At 46.1% G+C, this 23,262-nt stretch overlaps 1 protein-coding gene across 1 annotated transcript in view; it reads left to right on the forward strand.

Moving 5' to 3' along the window:
* The window catches only part of LOC144116041 (cGMP-dependent protein kinase, isozyme 1-like), an 827,405-nt gene that overhangs the window by 703,002 nt on the left and 101,141 nt on the right, over positions 1-23,262 (forward strand). The window contains exons 6-7 of the mRNA XM_077650707.1: positions 4,097-4,160; positions 12,066-12,143. Of these exons, the coding sequence (XP_077506833.1) occupies positions 4,097-4,160; positions 12,066-12,143 (142 nt within the window). The remainder of the gene's footprint in view (positions 1-4,096; positions 4,161-12,065; positions 12,144-23,262) is intronic.

Here is a 23,262-nt window from a genome sequence, read left to right on the forward strand (position 1 = left end):
CAGAGAAACATAGAGGCTTTAGGATACCATAACACTGTAAATTGCCTGCAAATGATGGTGCTTGCTGTTGGCACCATTGGGCCGCGGTAGGCATGTTTCTTCCAATTCTTGCAAAGCAGAGAAAAAGGACGCAGATAATTTAAACGGCAGCGCTCCTGACCGCCGCCAGGTGGCTTGAGCTGACGACGTCGTGGAGTCCTGGGGATGAGCAGGTAGATGCAATATCAAGGGGAACCCGGGAGCGGTGCGCTGCCGCCGAGAGCCGACGATAATGGGCGGCTCCAGGCACATGCACCGTAAGAGCAGCCTGCCATACTTACTTCATCTTCATCATCATCATCATCATCAGCCTGACTACACCCTCCGCAGGGCAAAGGTCTCTCCCATGTCTCTCTAACTACCCTGTCCTTCGCGAGCTGCGCCCACCCTACGCCCGCAAACTTCTTACTGATGCGCCCACCTAACATTCTGCCACCCCCTGCCACGCTTGCCCTCTTTTGGAAGCTACTCCATTACCCTTAAGGACCAGTGGTTATCTTTCCTTCGCATTACACGCCCTGCCCAAGCCTACCTCTTCCTCTAACTTCTTCCATGCTTGCATGCGACTTAGCATGCGTCTTTGCCGCTGATTCTCGCCGCCTGTCTGCGGCAGGGCTTCGTGATGTGCGGCTGCCATGCGATCCCGTCTTCCTTCTGATATTGCTTCTACATGTACACCCTTGCGATGGAAGGACACAATATCATTTAGTAAGGCTTTCGGACGGGCTAGTTGGTACATATTCATTTCTCATGGCTGTGCGATAAAAATAACGTTCACAGGAAAAAAGGAGACGACAGGCAAGAAGCGCAACTCACAACTTTTTGCCACATAGCGGGCACGCAGACTTATGCGTTTTTCCTGAAAAGAAAATTTCGAGGCACCCGGTCTCAGCCGCTTTGACTGACTTTCCTACCGATTCCAGGTTCATCCCTGCAAGCAGTTTTAGTGCGACACGTTTTTGTCTGGAAGGGTTGAAGTCAACTGGTCGAAAGTCCTTCTTGGTGGCTTCAGTAGCTTTTTTTTGTTGAAGGTATTATTCGGCATTACAACAAACCACCTGCTCTGTCTGCCTCCAGAACAGCAAGGTCAGACGTCTTCATGAATCTGGCAAGGCTATTCAGCGGAGGGTTCTTGCTTGGGAGCGATTTCTTGAGGCATGCGACACGTTCTCTTATGATCCGGTCCCTATCTTTGTCATTGACTTTGCAGCCGATTTTTCGTACCATCGCTACCAGAGCCGGGCGCTTCGTCTGAGGCTCAAAACAGTACTTGGGTCCTTTTTCCAAAATGTTCTTGACGCCACATGGAAGATCGACGTCACCGGGGGTGCTAACGGTGTTGGCACACTCACTTGGTCGGACTTTTGGTGGCAGTGACAGCCTCGTTGTCTGCCACAGAAACTCGATGGATCTAGCTGCTAGCTTCTTGTACCCACTGAAGAGCGAATTGGCCAGGAAAGGATCAGTCCCTTCATACAAAAGAATTCGGAGCATGTCATAGTAGTAACGCACCTGTCGCCAGGATTCGGATTTCAGAACCTTGCAGATGCTTCTAGAATGGCCCCATGAGGGCTCCAGGCCACCGAAGAGTAGTCGAATTTCCCGGGGCACAATTCTCCGCTTCCTGCAGCAAGACAAAAACCGAGAACGGCAGGTTGCGACGGCGATTAGGCTCACACAGAGTAGGAGCAGCTTGCCTTTTTGATGACAGAGTAAACAGCCCGTAGTAGGAGAAATGTAGTTTAGTAAGCCTTTCGGGCGGGATTGTTGGTACATATTCATTTCTGAAGGCTGTGCGCTAAAAAAACTTTCACGGGAAAAAGGAGACGATAGGAAAGAAGCGCAACTCACAACTTTTTGCCATTCATCTCGTTCGGACACAATGGCACATAGCGGGCGCGCAGGCTTATGCGTTTTTCCTGAAAAGAAAGTTTCGAGGCACCCGGTCTCAGCCGCTTTGACTGACTTTCCTAACGATTTCAGGTTCATGCCTGGAAGCAGTTTTAGTGCGATAGATTTTTAATTGTAAGTGTTATAGTGAACTGGTCGAAAGTTCTTGATTGCTTCAGTAGCTTTTTTGTTGAAGGTATCATTCGGCATTACAACAAAACCACCTTCTTTGTCTGCCTCCAGAACAGCGAGGTCAGACGACCTCATGAATCTGGCAAGGCTATTGAGCGGAGGGTTCTTGCTTGGGAGCGATTTTTTGAGGCATGCGACACCTTCCCTAATGATCCGGTCCCTATCTTTGTCATTGATTTTGCAGCCGATGTTTCGTACCATCGCTACCAGAGCCGGGTGGTTCGCCTGAGGCTCGAAACAGTGAACCGGAAAACGACCGAAGTACTGTTTTCAGCTTCAGATGAACCGCCCGGCTCTGGTAGCGATGGTATGAAACATCGGCTGCAAAATCGATGACAAAGATAGAGACCGGATCATTAGGGAAGGTGGCGCATGACTCTAAAAATCGCGCCCAAGCAAGAACCCTCCGCTCAATAGCCTTGCCAGATTCATCAAGTCGTCTGACCTCGCTGTTCTCGAGGCAGACAAAGATAGTGGTTTTATTTGTAATGCCGAATGATACCTTCAACAAAAAAGCTACTGAAGCCACCAGAAAGAAATTTCGACCAGTTGACTTCAACCCTTCCAGAAAAAAAAAAACGTGTCGCACTAAATCTGCTTGAAGGTATGAACCTGGAATCGGTAGGAAAGTCACTGAAAGCGGCTGAGACCGGGTTCTTCGAAATTTTCTTTTCATGAAAAGCGCATAAGCCTGCAAGACCGCTACGTGCCATTGTGTCCGAATGAGATACGTGGCAAAAAGTTGTGAGTTGCGTTTCTTTCCTGTCGTGTCCTTTTTTCCTGTGAACGTTTTTTTAGCGCACAACCTTCAAAAATGAATTTGTACCAACTAGCCCGTCAAAAAGTCTCACTAAATCACATTTCTCGTACTACGGGCTCTTTATTCTGTCATCAGCCAAGGCAAGCTGCTACTACGCTGTGTCAACCTAATTGCCGTCGCAACCTGCCGTTCTCGGTTTTTGTCTTACTGCATGAAGCGGAGAATTGTGCCCTGGGAAATTCGGCTACTCTTCGGTGGTCTGGAGCTCTCATGGGGTCCTTCCCGAAGGATCTGCAAGGTTCTGAAATCTGAATCCTGGAGACAGGTGCGTTACTGCAATGACTGGCTACGAATTCTTCTGTATGAAGGGACTGATCCTTTCCTGGCCAACTCGCTCTTCAGTGGGCACAAAAAGCTAGCAGCTGGATCCATCGAGTTCCTGTGGCAGACAGTGAGGCTGTCACTGCCACCAAAAACCCGACCAAGTGAGTGTGCCAACACCGTTAGCACCCTCGGTGACGTCGTTCTTCCAAGTGGCGTCAAGAACATCTTGGAAAAATAACCCGAGTACTGTTTTAACCTCAGACGAACCGCCCGGCTATGGTAGCGATGGTACAAAAAATCGGCTCCAAAGTCAATGACAAAGATAGGGACCATATCATAAGAGAACGTGTCGCATGCCTAAAGAAATCGCTTCCAAGCAGGAACCCTCCGCTGAATAGCCTTGCCAGATTCATGAAGTCTTCTGACCTCGCTGTTCTGGAGGCAGACAGAGAAGGTGGTTTGTTGTAATGCCGAATATTACCTTCAACAAAAAAGCTACTGAAGCCATCAAGAAGGACTTTCGACCAGCTGACTTCAATCCTTCCAAACAAAAACGTGTCGCACTAAAACTGCTTGCACGGATGAACCAGAAATCAGTAGGAAAGTCAGTCAAAGCGGCTGAGATCGGGTGCCTCGAAATTTTCTTTTCAGGAAAAACGCATAAGCCTGCTTGCCCGCTATGTGCCATTGTGTCCGAACGAGACACGTGGGAAAAAGTTCTGATTTGCGCTTCTTTTTCCTGTGAATGTTTTTGTAGCGCACAGCCTTCAGAAAGAACTCAATATGTTTCCGCAGTGTGTAAGGCACCCTGTCTGAACGCGCCTGCGCTCTACCCTCTTTCACTCCGAGAACAGCGCATCCCACTCATTCTTTTCCTAATCGCCTTTGCAGCGTCCCTCTACTGCAGACACTTTCCAACGAGATCCTCGCGAAGATGTCGGACGTTCTTGAAGTGGTATGTCACGATTTTTCTCTCCTTTTCTCGTATTCACCAGAAGTGTTGAGATGGAGCTGGTGCATTGGAATAAATGCCCGCAGGCCGTAGGCTCTAAGCCATCGCTATAACAAGCGGACCGTGGAATTAACTGCGAGGTCTTTGTGCGCATCTGCACTGCTTGTCTCGTTTGTGTGTCATACTAAAAAAAATTCCCTTTTATTAATACCCTCGACGAGACGATTGGCAATTCAGGCTAATGAGGAGTTCAGCTTGAGGTATGTCTCCTGGCAGTCTGTGCCTCTGTAAGGTGAGTTGGGCAAGCAATTTTGGTGGACAATTAAGCTCCGCCTTAAAAGTTATTACGCGATAGTGTTAACGAATGCCGGCCGTGGCTCCTCTTACACACGCAGACACGGACACTCTTTTCATATTACATGAGAGACCACACGAGATTCTATAAAGGCCCGCTTTAATCAAGCGTTAGGAAGTTGCCTTTTGGCACTATTTTCATGCAATAATGAAAAAAGTACCTGCGTGGCCTACGTTTAGCGTGTCTGATTCTGAACCTAAGAGTGAAGGGTTCAATTTCCGACGGATTAGTTCAGCTTTTTTTTTAAGAACAATTCATGTCCTAATGACGTTTAAGTCACATTTCGACCTCGTAATAAGGTTTCTGATGTTTTATGCACTTTTGAAATACGACGCTTCATGTGGGGCATAGCCACCTTTCGAGCAATCGGTGATTTTTCTAACACAACAGCAGCTGACGCTACCGGAGTTTGTGCAGGACGAGGCCGCTGACGCTATGGCTTTCAAAACATGTGTCCTCTACGATGTCAGCCCACATTAATGTACCCCAGGTGGTAAAAATTAATCCCGAGCTTTCCACTACACCATCCATCATAGAAAATGTATCACTTCGGGACTGCTATGAGTACGGTTAAAACACAGGGATTGCTGTGGTTGCTTAATTTGAAGGTTGCACATGAAAAAAGCCCAGAGAACTACCAATATCCTTACGGCGGACAAAAAGCAGGGCGCGTTGGTGAGAATTCATACTTCAACAGCGCTAGAAATCGAGGCAAAGGCAAGACAAACACGGCGTTGTTTCTCGAGTGCCACTGCGAAGTTGTTACTCTGCGGACACTGACTGCTGTGAGCATGATTAAAACACTGCCATTACCGAGGTTTCTCAGGTCGGCGATTGCAAATGAAAAACAGGAAAACAACTAGCGATATTCTTCCGGAGCCTAAAGGCTGGGCGAGTCTCATGCTTCAAAAGCGAGAAAAACAGAGACAACGATAGAGGCAAGAGAAACGCGGCGCTGTTTCTCTAGTACCACTAGGAAGTTGTTGCTCTGCAGACACTGACTGCTATGAGTGTGGTTAAAATACTAGGACGACTGAGGTTTCTCAGGTTAAAAATGGCGCATGAAAAAGAGTCCAAAGGACGAGCAATATACTTCTCCAGGAGAAAAAGCTGGGCGTTTAGGTTAGAATTCATAATTCAATATCACTAAAAACGGAGACGACAAAGAAAGCGGTAAGAGAAACACGGCGCTGTTTCTCTATCATCATTACGAAGTTGTTGCTCCGCAGACAATGACTGCATTTGTATTTTTAAAAGTTGGATTACTGAGGTTTCTCAGGTTGAAGGTTGCGCATGAGAAAGAGGCAGAAAAACTTGCAATATACTTCACGAGGGCAAAAAGCTGGGCGATTTGGTTAGAATTCTTCCTTCAACAGTGGTAATAACGGAGAGAAAGATAGAGGCAACATTAACATGGCGCAGTTTCTCGAGTACCACTACGAAGTTGTTGCTCTGAGACACTAACTGCAATAAGCATGGCTAAAAAACACTGGGATTACTGAGGTTGCTCAGGTTAAAAGTTACACATGAAAGAGACCAAACAGCTACCAATATTCTTCTAGAGGACAAAAAGCTGGGCATGTTGGTTACAGTTAATCCTTCAACACCGCTAAAAACGGAGACAAAGAGGGTAGACAAACACGGCGCTATTCATGGAGTACCACTACGAAATACTTGCTCTGCAGAAACTGACTGCTATGAGTATAATTAAAGCGCTGGGATTACTGAGGTTCATGTTGTGGACGAGCGCAAAATGTGCAACGGACCAGGAAGGAGAAGACGACACGGGCGCGCCAACTCGCCCAACAAAACATACTGTTAAATTACTGAGGTTGGTCAGGTTAAAGATTGCACACGAAAAAGACGCAAAAGAGCTAGCAATATAATTCTCGAGGAGCAAAAGCTGGGCGTGTTGGTCGCATGCCATCCTTGAACCGCGCTAAAAACGGAGACAAAGAAAGAGACAAGGAAAACACAGAGCTATTTATTGAGTACCGTTACGAACTTCCTGCTCTGCTGACACTGGCTGCTATGAGTATGGTTAAAGCACTGGGATTGCTGAGTTCGCTCAGGTTAATGTTTGCACATGAAAAAGGGCCAAAAGAACTACCAAAATATTTCTCGAGAACCAAAAGGTGGGTGAGTTGGTTAGAATTTTACCTTCAACAGCGTTAAAAAATGAAGACAAAGAAAGAGGCAAGACAAGCAGGGTGCTATTTCTGTAGCATCACTACGAAGTAGTTGCTCTGCAGGCACTGACTGCTATGAGTATGGTTAAACCTCTGGAATTACTGAGGTTGCTCGGGTTGAAGGTTGCACATTGAAAAGTGGCGAAAGAACTAGCAATATTTTTCTCGAGTACGAAAGCTGTGCGAGTTGTGGGAATTCATGATTCAAAGGCGGGAAAAAAGGCGACAAAGAGCGAGTCAAGGCAAACACGGTGCCGTTTCTCGAGGACCATTGCTAAGTGGTTGCTCTGCTGACACTGACTGCTGTGAGTGTGGTTGAAACACTGGGATTACTCAAGTTACTCAGGTTGAATGTCCAAGTCGTCGACCCATTAACCTAATTAGACGGTTAGCTTCACGATCCTCCTTTCCGTCCCGCTAGACAGCCTCTGAACCTCTTGGATTGTGAATATGGTCACATGCACTTTCTCAGAGGCCCATCTAAACCTACTCATCCCCACTTCTGTTTCTCGAGGTTCTGGCTCCTCCCTTTCAGCACATCGTTGAGACAAGCATGGATTACGACTAGGTATTCGTTATCCATGTTGTCCCCTAGCACCTCCTGGGCTTTGGCCATTGCATCTACCCTGCACTTCCCTGACTGGGCCTCCACCTGCACCCGCCTGTTCGCCTTCACTGTCGTCAAAACGCCTTCCTCAACCCTCGCTACGTTCGAGTCACTGAATACTAAAACAATTCTCCGCTCTAACCGTTCGCTTCCTGACTGCGACTGTTGCCCAGCGGATCGCGCTAGCTGTCTCTCCTGACGCCGTACGGTACTGTCGCGCGTCATCGTGCCCGCTTTTACCTTTCCGTCTCTCACTCAAAGCCTGCTGTGCTACAGCGCTGTAGGATTGACGAGCCTCCTTTATGTTTACCATGCTATCTTTGTACACCACCTGGCACTGCCCCGAACCGGGATGACCTGCTGACCGCGACTTGAGCGCTTCTACCCGCTCTTCTAGGTGGGCCCGCTTTTTTCCAGCTCTTTTTTCAGCCCGCCCACAATTCACTCCAACAAGACGGCCTTAGCCCCTTCCCTATTAATCGAAACGGCGACCTTTGTTTCAAGCTTAATCTGTTCCTCTCGTTCCACCTTCAGGTCCAATTTAAGTTCCTTAATCCTAGCTGCCCACTCCCCTTCCAATGTCCTAACGGCCTCCTCAAAACGCTTACATAGCCGGCACGCGAAGCTAGCCTCCTCTGTCTCGGCTAAGCTGCCGAATTCGGTCTAGTCCAAATTGCACCAACGCTTGCACTCCTCGCAATGCACTAGCTCCCCGTCCACCCCGGCTTTCCTAGCTTGCCCACCTAACGTCCGGCCGACTATGTAAAGTAAAAGCCCGCCAAAATTCCTACACAAAGCCCTACGGCACACACCTCCGCTAACCTTCTTACTACTGACACAGTTTAAAACTACCAACCCTACAGCATGTACAAAAACAAATACCAAAAAGCACTTAGCTTCGGACGAAGTCGCTGGAGCTCAAAAAAAGCGTCCTCCTCCGACGGTGTTACGAGCCAAAAGCCGTTCACCAACTTGTGCCAAGCGTCGGCCCGCAATAGCGAATACCGCGTATCTGATTGGCAATAGTCGAACCCGGTTGCATCGAACTGGAATGAGAGTTGAAGAGTTCGGTGTATCAAAATTCTAGACATGAGAAATTGGTGCAGATAACCTTATGTGTATCCTAGAAGGAGGAATACATTACACCGAGACAAGTAACACTTTTCTTGCAGCAATGTGCCGCCCGTCGGTGTAGCTGGCAGCTCAGCGCTCGCTAGGCGTTACTATCGGCCTTACTTGCTTCGCGTCGAATATACAGCGGGCGGTTCGTTGCCGCTAGCGACTGCACATCATCAGGTGCCTAATCCTGTTATGAGCACGCTATAAATAGATTTATGGCTTATTAAAATTAAGGCAAAGCTGATTTACGCATGCCTCTGGCAGCGGAGCGAGCGGAGCGCGCCAGGCAAGGGCCTCAACAAAGCTTTAGCTTTAGGTTAGTCTGGTTTCACCGCAAGACAGTAACCTGTGTGGAAAATCAATACAAGAGATTGAAGGCATCCCTGAAGCCCACCCCACGTTCACCTCGTAACAAGTTTTCACATGGCAAGCATTGCCAGCAGGTGCCGAAAAGTGATCGAAGAGGGCCGTTAGGAGAATAACTGCTTTCAGGGGCGCGGCACGCATTTGGATATATCTAATGAACGGCGAAATTGAGTACGTTAAACTGCGCGACTTTCCTATCCTTTTACAAATGATTTTCGAGAGGAGAATTTGTGTTATCCGTGTAGCCAATAGTTCAAAATATTCGGGATTCATATGTCCGGACTCAACTTATGTTCGTTTGTGATTGCGATAACACTAAAGCCTCCCGTGAAATGTTGCCGGAACATGTAGATACTGATGTCTTAGTAACCTTACGCGGTGCAGAAGCTGACTTATAAAATGCGTCCTCCTCTCACACACAAGACTTTTATCAGCCATAGGAAATCCGTTGGGTTCGGAAGACATTCAAAATTATCGCGCTTGTTTTGCGACGCTTTGCGTTATGCAGAACGTGGAGGCAACCACACGAACTAGAATCTGTTTTCCAGATTTCCTGGGATTGCTTTTCTCTAGCGAGGAAGGCGCTTGTGAAACTATCATAAGCGTATGCAGCTGACAAAAAAAAAAGAATCCCGCTATTTCCACTTAATTCTTAATTTCACCTGCAGGTCTGCCAGTTTTCAATTGTCCTCCGTTGGGTCTTCAGCGGACACCCCGGTCCCCCTTTTGTACGCGTTCCTATTTTTCACGTTTATAATGTTTTTGTCGTTTTTCTTCAGAGCTAGGTATAGAGCGACGTATTGTAGTCCACTAAAAACAAAGGCTCGAATCAATTTTATCAACTCCGGCTCCTAATTACCTTGTCTGTTCTTAGTCACTCTCTCAATCATTTTTGCCAGTTGTTTAGATACCCTGTTTAGCTATTTTATTGGTGCTGAGGTTACCCCTGTGCTCATCAATTTCTCAAAGTTATATCTGTACACTGTAGACAATCAGGTTGGGCATCTCTTGCAGTTTAAACAATATCATGCCTCTCGGATCATTTAATGCCCGTGCTGTTCATGTAAAAAAGCGATGACGTGTGTTTTGAGCAGTTTAGGTCAATCTTACTCGTATATTCCTGAATTATATCAATGGGTTCTTGTAGATTGGCCTGCAGCTCTCCGTCTGGCCCTTCGTTAGCCCAAAGGGTGATCTCGTCTGCATAAATTCCGTGCATCAGACCTGTGATGCCAGCTAATTTGATCCGGTAATTTCCACGGCACGACAATAAACAACGTGGGTGATAGTACTGTTCCCTGAGACATGTCTTTACTGCTCAGGTAGTTGGTCTAAGATTTTAAGTCTTCCACACTAATGATTGCCTGTCTGTTCGATAGAAAACCATTCACATAATTATACTCCCTAGCTCCATATAATATTCATCGGAGGCACTTTAATACTATATCGATTTGCATGATATTATCAAATGCGCCTTTGAGGTATAGTGTTGGAATGGCCTGCCTATATAGAGAAACTCCAAACCCCAAGAACACAAAGCACATTAGACGAATTGGATGAGGCTCATCTACCGTCACAACAAGCAAGACTCTCTGGTACCAAAACAGGAAGAGCATTGCTTGCGAGACTAAAATCTAAAGTTTTCAGTCGAGGCTTGCGAAGAGGATGTACCTATAAGAATAAAATTAAGTCACGGTAGCTCCAATCTCTAGGAACCTGAATCCTGCGTTTCGCGTAAAAAAGGGAGGAAAGAGCCAAAGCTGATAACATAAAAAAGGGAAAAGGAAACCCCAAACAGTATGTGGTTATAACGGCCAATACGGACGATGCAGCGGTAGCTGCCATAGATAGTCACGGTCACGAGATGGTCAACGAACTAGCCATGGTCATGGTCATAGTCATGGTCAACGAACTAGCCACCAAAATGTTTTCTAGGAGGATAGCCAGAATGACCGCCTCAATCCCAGAGCATAACGGGAAACAACTCTAACAAGCATCAATATTGTGGGCACCTGAGCATCAGTTCTTCAGGGTAACAACGGCGCACATGGCACAGCTCACGCCATTTTCAGTCGAGACCCCGAGCCTGGCAAAATAAGGAACCCCTCTCCACATATTGAGAAATTTTACAATAAAGACTGAATTAGCAGAAATGCCCCCTCCTAAAGCGGAAATAAATAAGGAGGTAGAGGTAATGCTCATCCGTCTACAAACCAGTACATGCCCCAAACCCTATTGAGCACAGTCTACCTAGAAAGGTACATCTAGAATGCAGATCCTGCGAAGGCAATGAAAATTTATTTTACATATATTATGCGAATGTCAAGAAAACCCGGATCCCGAACCGACAGACGATCCAGAAGGGGGGGGGGGGGGGGGGCACTCGCTCTAGCTCGGACCTCGCGCACAAGCAAGGGTGCCCGGATCGCTGCGCACGCCAACGGAGCCCTCGAAAAACGAGGAGCTGACTATATCGTTAAGAAAAGGTTTCGTCCTTTCTTCCCTTGGGGCTCTGGATTTACTAAGGCACACACATCAGTGCTGAAGGCTAAGGCTTGTTTTTCTCGCTTTTGTTTCAGGATTACCTCAACATACCCTGTGTTAGTTCACAGTCTCCAGAACAGGAACAGCAGATTGGGACAGCATTCTTAGGTGTTTTGCGGTTGACACCCTCTCAGGTTCAGCATCGTCGTTTACCTTCTTCACGATCATACGTTCGGAATGTATTAGCAATCCCCTTGAAGTTTTTGCTTCGCTTCGGGGTCTTTAAGCCCGTAACGCAAAACCTGCATGAATTTCTGGAAATGTATCAAATTTCGCTTCAAAAAGCTTTGGTCAGGCAAGATAGTACAGGGCTTTTGGGCGAAATAGTAGCCCCCCAAAATAATCAATATTAGGTAGAGTAGAAATAACACTATCCTTTCCCTGTGTATTTTTCGGCCTATTTGCGTGTGCTTTTTTCCGCTATTTTTTCGCTAGTTCGCTGTACACTACAGGAAACATTGTTTCTAAACTTCTTTCATCATTATTTCGCCACTCAAAGTACGTGTTCCCGGCTGACTACAGAACGCGACAGAGGTTTTCATGCAAAAACATGCGCTGAAGTGGCACTGGCTGAAGCTGTGGTTTGTGGCCCCATATTTGCTGCCCAGTTAAAATGCGCGTCTTTCGCCTTTTCTTTTTGACATGCCGCTAGCCTAGCACGCTCGCCGCTGGCTAAAATGCGGCAGACAGCAGCACACTGATCTGATGACAATGTGTTCAATGTGCAGGATTTCTACCCTCCTGGTGTCTACATTATCCGACAGGGAACGTCGGGGGATACTTTCTTCATAATCAGCCACGGAAATGTAAGTATTTACAGTGCAATTTTAAGCGGAGCCCCTCTATTTAAGCATCTCTGTTTCCGGGAACTAACGTCTGCTAAAGCGCATGCATGATGTCCCCTTTATATAAGGAATATTTTTTGTGATTACAAAGACGGTGGGAACCTGCCTACTCGGAATGCCACTTTTGTAAACTCCTTTACATTTCTGTCTGAAATGACTCGATGAACTCTACAGCGCGGATTAGAATTTGTTTTTGGTATACTCGCCTATCTTCTGCCATCCGAAAAGAAGGAGCTTAACGAAGGAAAAATAGCGAAAATAAAACAAGTCAGATACGCTTGTTTCCTGCTACAAGCCATCATTCCGTCAAATGCAGTTCCTGTTATGAATACAGCTCGCCTCGCCTGTATGTCGCAAGGTTAGAAGCCTCTTCCGGAAAATAAGCCAGCTTGAAGAAATGTAACTTTACCGCCCCTTCCATTTCTATGCTTTGGCTGAGCCATTCCACTTATGATCGTGTTACTGCGCATGCCTACAACATTTAGCGGGTGGTGGCTTCTCCACAAACACAACGTCACGCCTTAAATAGAAGCAGACCCAAACGCGGATTTTGTTGATCGTCTCGAATGCCATCTAGCTACCTGTCTACATGTGTTTAAATTTTTAATTCGGCCTGTGTAGGCGGGACAAAGAAATTGAAGGCTTGAAAGCGAGGTGTTTGTTGGAATAATGTTATAACTTGAGCCCGAAAAGCAAATAAAAGACCTCCGACGCTGCTCTCATTCAACCATTTTATATAACTGAGAAAAAATATGATACTTGAAGAAAACACAAAAAAAACCAATAGCATGTCATACCCCAGCTCAGATCCTAAACAGGAACTCAGTAACGTAGTTAGCACGTGCTGAAGGAAGCCGAAAATAAACGAGACATACGATTTTTAGCAGCAGTAACGCGGCAGCGGAGTTTGTTTCTTAGCCTTATAGCGAAGCATTAATGGCGCTCCTTAAGCATCGAATCTGTGGGAGGTAAGACGAACCCTGCTTAGGACGCATCATTATTCTGATCGTCATTGCAGCTTGGTAAACAGAAGAGGCTACGTCTATAGCGAACAAATAAAATTCTGCCAGTCATTTGTGTGGGTTGTTCCAAAGCATGTCTCCATGAGACCTTTCGGCTTCAGGTGAGCCATAAATGCTTCAATAAAATGCTGAGAAGCAAACCCTGTTCCGTAATTACTTTGCGCCAAAGGAAGTACGTGTCAGCTCTGGTGATATGCAAGATGCGTTCCTTTTGCAAACAAGAGCTCGTTGTCTACACTCTCGCCGGTCTCAATTGCACCGAATTCATCCGGCAATCGAGATGGAAGGGATATTTGGACTCACCTCTGAAAATTTCACGCAAAAACTGTGTTCTTATTACCCAAGGACAAGGGTCAGCATGCACACATTTCTGCATTGGGGTCTATAGGCCAGGCGTAGCACGGATTACACCGCTAGCTTTTAGTACTTTCGGTGTTCAGAAATACCATGCTTGCCTCGGCAGTCGTGCACCAATATACAGCCCTAAAAAGAGAACAGCATGTAAAGCGTGAGTAAGGTACTAGAGGCTATATTATGTTTTAACCATAATTCCACAACAGCAAGCGTGTTGTATCTCTCAGGAACATAAATGTCCAGATCTGGATTGTTGAACCAAATATGAGAATTAAATCCAAGTTGCAAGCGCGGTGAAGGATACAGATATATGAGGCAGGCAGCATAAAAAGGCCAATTTCTAGCACACTGCATGGGCGCTCTTAGAGTGTACCGGTCAGTACAGTAGAGTCAAGTGATCCGTGCAAACTGTTTTTGTAGGAATATATCGTCTCAGAGCTCACCCCTTATCTAACGTGGCCTAGGTACAGCTCAGACAAGAAAAGTTGGGAATAAAATAGCGTCGACTTCCTGTGTATCCGTTGTGGAATAACCGAAAAAAACCGCTTTTCGTTGCGCTCAGTCATCGCACATTTAATATGTGTGAGCCACTCCCACACAACATTGCAAACTTTTAATTTTGACAAACCAAACGGCTAGTAAAGCAGGGGGACGAACTTTTAGATTTTGACTGCTTCGGTAATCGTGCGACTAAGCCCAAAATTTTAATAACTCAGCGCATCGCATGTCTTCAGTGCGCCTGGCAGCTGAGCTTACATTCTAGATATATTGTTAAGTCGTGAACGACATCAGCATCCTATACAGGAGCACTATAAAGTAACTGTGAAAAAGTCGTTCTTTATTCCTGACGTTACCGTTCTATTGCAATTTAATATTACGGCGCTGCGCCCACACCGCCCATTCACAGCTTGAATCTCCCTCTGCAACTCACCGCAACTAAGAACAGAAAACCTTCACGTTAAATGCAAACTAAGGCGTTTTTGAGCTCTTTACGCAAAGTAAAATACCTTTCATGACAGATCGAATAATAAGCGGCGACAAGTTTGACCTTTGTGGCGCGCCACAATTGGCAGGACAACTGAAAGAGGAGTGTCCACTGCAAATGGCAAGATTCAAACTGTCACTGAGATGACTTACAAAATGTTCACAAAATGGTGTAAATAGTACTGTCAAAGCTTGTCCCCTTGCCCTGCAAGCGGAAGGGGGCGCTCCTGATTTTTTGAGTCAAGGTTCGCAGCCGCGCACACCTCAAGGCCAGTTTTTGCGCTCACAGCGAAAACGGCCTGACGGCTGGACGACTCTCAACACTTCCTCGATTTCCCGCTTTTCCAACGGTCGCTTTAAAACCCACGGAGCTGCAGTCACGTCCACGCGGTCTTTAGACTACTGAGCTGTGAGCTGTGATAGCTATTAGCCAAGCCGGCGGGCCAAACTGAACAAGCCCGCAAGAGGTAAGCCGATTCCGAAAAACATGGTACTGCGCACGCTTCTTTTGTTCTGCTTTCTTTAAGGTGTTCCTGAAAAGCCCACGCCTTTTATTATGGTAATACCAGGCTCGAGTGCTGTCTCATTATCACATTATCTTGCCTCAACTCCGGGGTGCTAGAAGCGGCCTGAAGCAGCCGATGTGTTTTGGTTCTTTAAATTGACTTCCGGCTTATTATCCTTTTTGTTGTTGTTTTGAGCATTCTCCATAATTCTGACAGTGACAGGACAGTGCCTACATGTTCGTTATTAAATCACGGCGTACTGAACAATGTGGTTCTCCAGTGAAAAAGGGTTCTGAACCATGGGGTGAAGTGGAAAGGAACAAAAAAAAACGAGTGCTGCCATTTTACAAAAATGAAACAAAAGCTAAAGTACCGCTTTGGAATTTCCTGTCAGCTGTGCGACTATGGAGAACTGGCAAATAACGCATGCGTCAGAAAATCATATTACATCCGAACATTAATCATTAGGTAAGGCGGGCTCGAATGCCGAAAAAGGCTTGAGCAGCCCAGTTTTAGCAGACAGCGACACCGCGGCAGAAAAAGATGCTTCAGACTGGAAGCTCCTCAAGGCCGCACAGAAAAAAGCTGCTCAAGCCAAGCAGAGAGAAGGCGTACAGAGGAGTTGTTGATCACTTTGGAACAAACTACGCGTCGCGACGTATTCGCCACTATTTGATTTTGCACAATTTTAGCACGATGTCATCCTTGTAGTGGCGCCACTTTATCACGACAAATCCCGCAATGTCGTCCATTATTTTTTTTTTCTGGCTGCGAAGATGTCTTGCATGCACGGCCCTTCCTCATGCGTTTTATTTAGACCTTATACCCGCGGTTGGCGCTCTTTTCGCTATGTTTGGGTGCAACTAGAGTAAACAATGTAAGCGAGAACAGAGAGGTTACGAACGAGTACACTTCCAGCGCCGGAAATGGCAGCCGGAAGTGAGCGGAAACTACTTGTTTCTTGTGACGCCGCCGTTGTCTTCCTGTAGGCCTCTCTGTCCGCCCGTGCGCTCCTTTACACATCGCGAAGGCATAAAGATATGGCGGAAAGCACAGATTAACTCGCTGAAATGTGCTCTTTCTCTGTTTGTTGGCCACTGCGGTCCTGAGAAGCGACACCTGTACAAGGAGCGCGGCTGAGGAGCCCGTGCCAGATATGGCAAGTCGAGTCATGGTAAAAAAGCGCGCTTAGAATAAATAGCATCGTGTAAGCCGCATCAGTGAACGGAACACGTTTCTGTGAACATGATGACAGAACAACGCGTCACTGGACATGGGAAAGAACGCGGCACAACGCTCACTGGATCCACCATGTTCGCGAATCTCAATTAACAAGCCAACGACAGACAGATTTGACGGCTCCGTAATTGAAATCTTGAATATAGAAAATTCGCGAGCACTTTACGTTGGCGTACAGGAGGGAGTGCGCCTAGCAGCTTACGAGGGATCTCCGCGCCGCATTTACTTGTGACACGACTTTGCAAGTTTCTTTTTTCTCCAATGGGTACATTAGAGTTGCGATCTTTACCTCTTGTTCCGCTGGCGTAACAGTGTAAGACAGTAAGCGCTAAATGTTCGAAATATTTTGTGAACAAGCCATCTCGCCGCGGTGCCTTGGATGAGCAAATACTGTAGGACCTGCTACCGCCTTGACAAATGAACAGTGGCGTCAAACCTGCATACCGCAGCAAACCACTGTCGGTATCTGCTTTGACAAAGTCACTACACTATACGGCGCTGTTGAAAGCAAGGATGCAGACCACGTCGGTGGCACTCTCACAGAACCGGCGAAAAATCAAAAGTACGCTGGTAGTCTATCCCATCGGGAATGTTTTACGAGACAGATATACCTAGAAAAGGAAAAAAGCACGACTTCGCCAGCATTACATAGTGGCAACGAGAGAAGATTCCTCGCACTGTTTTCATCGTTGGACTGTACCGGCATCTTCACGAGGAGGACATGGGAAAAGGAACGGTCTCAATCGATCACGTCGGCCATGAATTGCTGGGGAATCCGGCTGCAAGGCGAAAAGAACGGAAAAAAGGTAATCGCTTGGCGAAGGCAGTAGCGGAAGTGTTCTTTAAGATTCCTCGAGGCCTCTCGGCTGTCCCTCGATGCGCAACGAGCAGGGAAAGCTAGAAGAAGAAAAAACAGCCACAGGAACGAAGTGCTCGCTTGACAGGTGGAATGCCCTGTTGCGCATATGTTACGTATTGAGGAGTCGACAGAAGAAGAGCGCGACAGTCGGGCGCAGCGAGTGGAAAACTACCCGTTCCCAGCATCAAGATATAGCGATGCGTTTGCTGGAGAAGAGACGCTTGGAGCGATAACTCGGCTTTTGGTTCTGCTCCTGAGGATGCCGTCGTCGAGGTATTCGCGAGTTTGGGCGAGGAGAAGCTTCCGTGTAGCCCTTGGGTGGTGGGACTCCGTCGCTGCCTCACTCTATGGCAACAAGTGGTATGCGCGCACAGGCCACGACAAAAGAGAAGGGAACACAGGCCTATAGGTGAAAGTCAACTCAGCTCAGTCGCTAGCAGCTGTGTTTCACTGGGACGAATCACATTGTGACCGACCAGCCGCTTGTGCTGCTTTCAGGGAGACACAGGAGGGCTTCCCCTTCACAGCGTTACAAAGTAAAATAACAGCGTTCTTTGTCCTTGTTGCTTAGCGCTGTTTTAATATTATGGAGCATTTCCAACTCGCCCAATCTGCCGTTCTTCTAAAATAACAGCACTGGAATGTAATACGACGTCGAATTAAGCGACTTATGACGTTTCGAAGGAAAAACAGAAGTTAGAAAAACAATTCGCATTTGCTATGGCAACTGCCGTGATGACCCTATGGTCCCTTACTTCCTGTTGATCTGCTTTGCAACTCCAATTGGTTTCATTCTGGCGACTCAGCTGGTCGGATACATATGTACTTGTAGCGGTGGGAATATTAGAACGCAAGAATGCTCCATTGTGCGGGTGATCCTAGAATGTCTTCTGCTCAACAATTCTTTTTGTAGCTCTCTGCTGTTGTGTAAAAAAAAATAGCTGGTGTTAAACTACTGCTGAACCTGGTTAGAGAGCGAAAGCTGTGGTGTGTCGGGCAACTAGACGCGGCTTGGCGTCTGTAACGTTGAGTGCGTTCCGCACACAGTGCATACGCAGCGCGTTCATCCTGCCACCCCCGCAGGTGGTGGTTAACGGTGCAGTGCCGCGTGTATACCACAGCGTTGCCATCGCTAATGCAGGCAGCCCACATCTCTCTCTTTCACCACCGCCCCGTACATTGAAGCTCGATTGAGGCGTCCACTGACCCAGGGAGCCAGTTACGCGCCCTTACTTTCCTCAAAATCATCGGAGTCTAGAGCGCTGGCAACGCCAACGCCAATGAACACAAGAACGCAGCCAGCCTATAGAAACAGAGCCAAGTGCTCGGTTTCGGTGGCGGCGGCTGAGTGACGTCATAGCTGTCACGTGTTTTCTCGTCGGTCAAATTTCAAACGCGCGCTCGGCGCACACGGCAAAAAAACTACGGAGGGTAGTAGTTATGCTTTCTGTTTAAAAGAAGGTGAACATAATGCCACGTGCCTGGTACCGCGCGGCCTCCGCGCTTAGTTGAACAGTAGGAGAGCTGTGCAGGTAGGCGTAGGGGAGAACCCAAGGATGAGGTCGGTCCTTTTAGCCCACGAGCCAGGTCTAGCCCGAGCGCGCCTCACGAGCCAGCCGCCGCTTCGTCGCTGTTTCGACTAAGCACGGAGGCGGCGTGGTGCTAGGCACGTGGCATTATTCCCCCCGCGAAAGGAAAACATCGTCTCGATGCTTAGTGAACTATGTACATACAAGGGTAGAAAAGAAGAAAAATATGGGTGAGGCGAACTATACAATCCGTGCTAGTTGGGAGCAGGTAGTCAAGTCCGCACTTGCGGGAAGGGGATAAGGGCACGGAACAAAACGTGAACGTAGCGCAAAGCCACGCAAAAAGTACGGCTTTAAGGACGCTGTACGATCGTTTTTGAGCAGCATGCGGACGTGTCCTTGAGGCCGTGCGCACGGGCGCGTGAGGGCGCGGGGCGCATGAGGGGTTGCGCGGTAAAGTTTGCTGCGTGCGACCGAGCGGACGACTCCAACCTTCTGATTGGCGCCCCATGTCAGTGCCGCCTGTGCGGCGGCACAGGCATAAGGCGTTGCAAAACATGAAGATATCCTGCGGTACGAATATCCACATTGATTGTGGCTCACTCGTGAGGTCAAGAATTTCTTTAGCTGTGAGGTTTTTCGTATAATGTAAAACCGCGATTGGCTGTGATGCCTACACATCTCGGCGCTACAGCTGACGTGTGCGAACGAAGTCAAAGCTCGCCTGCAACACTGCGGCCCAGCTTTGCCTGAAACAGCTTCGCGGGAAACGGTTAACGTTGGGGCTATTTCTACTTCAGAAAGTGAAGAAAGGAAAAAAACCGCGAACGTAACACAAATCCTTCGATCGCTAGTCCGCTGTTCTCCACTAAAAACCGCCTACAAAAGCAACCGTTCCCACTATGGTATAATATTTTTGCCCTCCAGTATTTGAAGAGTGCCCCCATTGAAAGTTACGCTATCCCCAAATGTGCAAGAACGATTTCAGAACGACGACGCGGTTCGTATCGCGAATTATCGCAACCAAGGGTACGGGACTAACAATCTAGGTTAGCAGTACAAGCTCAACCGTTTGCAATTACCATCAGGAAATTCACGTAGCTAATATCGGGCAAAGGTTAAATCATCAGTTTTTTTTACTAGCCCACTGCAGTCTGTTTAAATCTATTTATTTGTCGTTATTTCGTAGCTTTTTCATTAATCCATGCGGAGTATAGTTGTCATCTATAAACTTTGGGTGTCACTGTAATGTAAGCAGGCCTCCTTTCTATCTCCCCACTTGACTGTTATTGCAAAAGACAATTATCTATTTATTGATATAAGAAGTGTGCGTCTGAATTATGCATGCATTAAAAATATGTATTTCAGCACACTGCTGTCGAATACGACTCCAAATACACGAGAAAATTATAACATTCCCACTAATTTGAAATGTGTAAAATCGGTTGTTACTGCGGCAGTTTTGCATTTTACAGAAGACTGACCATGGAACAATACAGATTTTTTTCTGTCATGTTTTTGACTCCATTATAAAAGCGAAAATTGAAATAGCACAGTGTGGTGGCAATTAAAGAAGTCTTGCCATGCATCACTGCGCTAAAATGCTCGGCTTTGTTTTTGCACAGTGAAAGCGGGCTACCAGTTTTATTTTAGCACTCATTCCTGAGCTCATATTGCAATGAAAATTTCAGACGCCGGAATGCAGCAGTGCAAACAAGCATGGAGAGTTGTGCTGAGAGACAGTCAATGTTGTCGCATGCAGAAAAAAGCTGCCATGTTTTCTGTACAACTCAAAAAGATTCTAAAATAGCCCATGTGAATGAAAACAAAGTGGTTGCTTAGTACTTAGTAAAAGGCCATATATGCCACCTTCAGTGTAAACATAACATGAAATTAGAGTTGGTAAATTGGCTTACAGATCCTCGACGCCTCCTTGTTGAGACTGGCGAAGAATACTTCGTATGCTCAGGGAAACAGGATGAATTGACTATGTATAGTGATTATCTCAAGCATAATTTGTAGAAATATATCTACAGGGTGAAAGAAAGTTATGTTGTCTGAAAATATAATGAAATAAAAAAGTAAGAATTTAGATGTGTGTGGAGCATAGGTGCGTATGTTCTCTCGTATAGCTTTACAGTGATGCTTAACACTTTTTTCTGACCAGCAAAAAAATAAGGAATCATAACGGTGATTCTGGTTTTTAAAACAGCAGATCAAAGTAAACATCGGCTCCGCCATTTGTTATACACAAAATTTGAGAACTTGCCATCTGTTGCCTATTAGCAACATCTTCGGGAAAGTAAAGCTTATTTCAATGCCAGTTTGGTTTTCAGCCGCTAAAGTTCTCCTAAGCATATCTTACATTAAAATAACTTTGTCGTTAGCATAAGTTGCTCGAAGATCTTGGTCTAGGCTGTGCCTACTTTTCTGCTTCATACAGGGAGCCTACATGAATTTAAACTGTTCTAGAATAGGTGCATGTAATTATGCAGACAAATGTCTCGGTTTGTGGCCTCCTCTTAACAAATTATGCACCAAAATAGTAATCTTCTTTAGGTCCTCACATGAAAACTCGCTTTACTAATCGAAGGAAAACAGCAACTTTATATATAAATTAGTATTCAGTACAGGTTTGGGCTTTTTCATGTTTTTCACTCCTGTTAATATATAAAAATAACTGCAGCTGTAATGAGACTCCATTCAAATCAAAAGAACTGTATGTGCAATGTAATTTTTAAATACGAGTGTGCATAGTTGTTTTCGTAGTCCAAGATGTTTTTTCCTAATGAGTAGGGTCTACTTTCTACTTTTCTTGATACTTTATGTTCACCTTGATTTTCTGCCATGTAACTCACTAGTGCACTGCTTGAATTTATCATGTTGCTCATTGTTGTTTGCCCTGCTGCTATGGTTTCAGATTAGATGGGCAGTATTGAAAATAAATAAATGAATATAGTAAGTAAGCATTATTATAGAGGAGAAGAGTAGGAGGCACTCTTTTATAAACGCTGTAAATGCTAGCCTCGTAGCATATCTGGCTGGCCATTTCAAATGTAGGTAAGGATCAAATGACACATGCACACAAAAGTCACATGCGTAAACATACGCACCTAGGATTTTAACCACATCACGTAATGGAAGTCTGTGCGTTGTTTTGCTTGACGCAGGGTAGGATACAACCACAAAGGAAATACTGACACATTAGGGCTCATAATGGAGACGGGTATAATTGACACTAAAAATATTAGGGCAGTCCTATTAGAATTGGCTAATAAGCCATTCTCGAGCACGCAGATGGTTGTACTGGAGGGTTAGAATGTTGGTATTGATAGTAGGATGGCAGACCACATTGCATTGAATGAAGATTACTTAAATGAAACATCGAAATGAAGGCCTGTAATTAATGTAAGAAAAAGGGAAGGCCCAAGTACAGTACCACCTTTCGTGAAGGCAGGTTGACTTAGAATTAGCATGGCCCAACGGCTGACAGCCGGCTAGGATCACTTAAATCCATCTCAGAACAGTAGTACGGAAGGTTAAACGTGAGCACTTCGGCATTATTCAATGCGGGATATTATCGTATGCTTTCTCAAGACGCCAAGGTGGAAGAGTACGTCACGAAGAATGTCGAGTTGGCTATGACAGGAATGCTTTTCAAAAAGCGTGCCAATTTGGGATGAATAATTTCATGAACCACAACAATATAGCACTGCGAGAGTACATATTTTTCCTGATTACGAACTCATGCTAACATAGTAATGGAGCAAAGATTTCGTGATTGCAGCACTGTCAGAACTAAAAAATTACATTTTGCTGTTTGCAGCTATGCGTGGTTAATATCCACCCTGTAATATGAAAAATTGAATTATGCATAGTTTTACTGGGGAATGAACCTTTTCAAAGCATGCACTCCTTGTTAGCACTGCAACTAACAATCTGAACAATGGACAGGGTCAAAACGCACAAAGGCCACTTGGACCCGCATATTTTTGTCGCGTTATATGGACTGCAATGCAAACATCTCAGCTGTGTTAAGCAGATAATAATGCACTGCGCAAGGACTGTTAGAAGTGTTTGGGGACAATTACAAAAATTATTTGGACTGAAAAAAAAAGAAACAAAGTGTCCCTGCCCGTGCCACTAAGAATAGCAGGCTTGGGGACCAATACAGACCAAATCATATGGACGTTGCGCCCTGGAACTGCCCTCATAAAACCTGCAGCCTAGCGTGCAGTGTTTTGTTAAACCTTCAACTGCTAGCCACGCTCTCTCCGTTCGTACTTTCTTATTGAAAAACCACTTGTATTTCTGATGTTCAAATCATTGGCACTGAAAGGCTCGGCGACTCGTTTCCTGCAGCACATTATTCACTGCACAAATTGAATAAAGCAGCTCACTTACTGTTTAAACCTTCTGTTATATTCTCACAGATGTCTGCTTCCAACACTAAGCTAAGGTTTTTTTTTAAGACACAGCACATCGAAAGAAGAAAACACTACTCCTGTTCAAAGCATGTCCGACAGAAGAACTTAGCACAGGTGCAAAGCAGGGAATCCGCGAATACAATCCAAGCAGTAAGGAAAT

Source organism: Amblyomma americanum, chromosome 1 (genome assembly GCF_052857255.1).
Source record: "Amblyomma americanum isolate KBUSLIRL-KWMA chromosome 1, ASM5285725v1, whole genome shotgun sequence".
Classification (NCBI taxonomy): domain Eukaryota; kingdom Metazoa; phylum Arthropoda; class Arachnida; order Ixodida; family Ixodidae; genus Amblyomma; species Amblyomma americanum.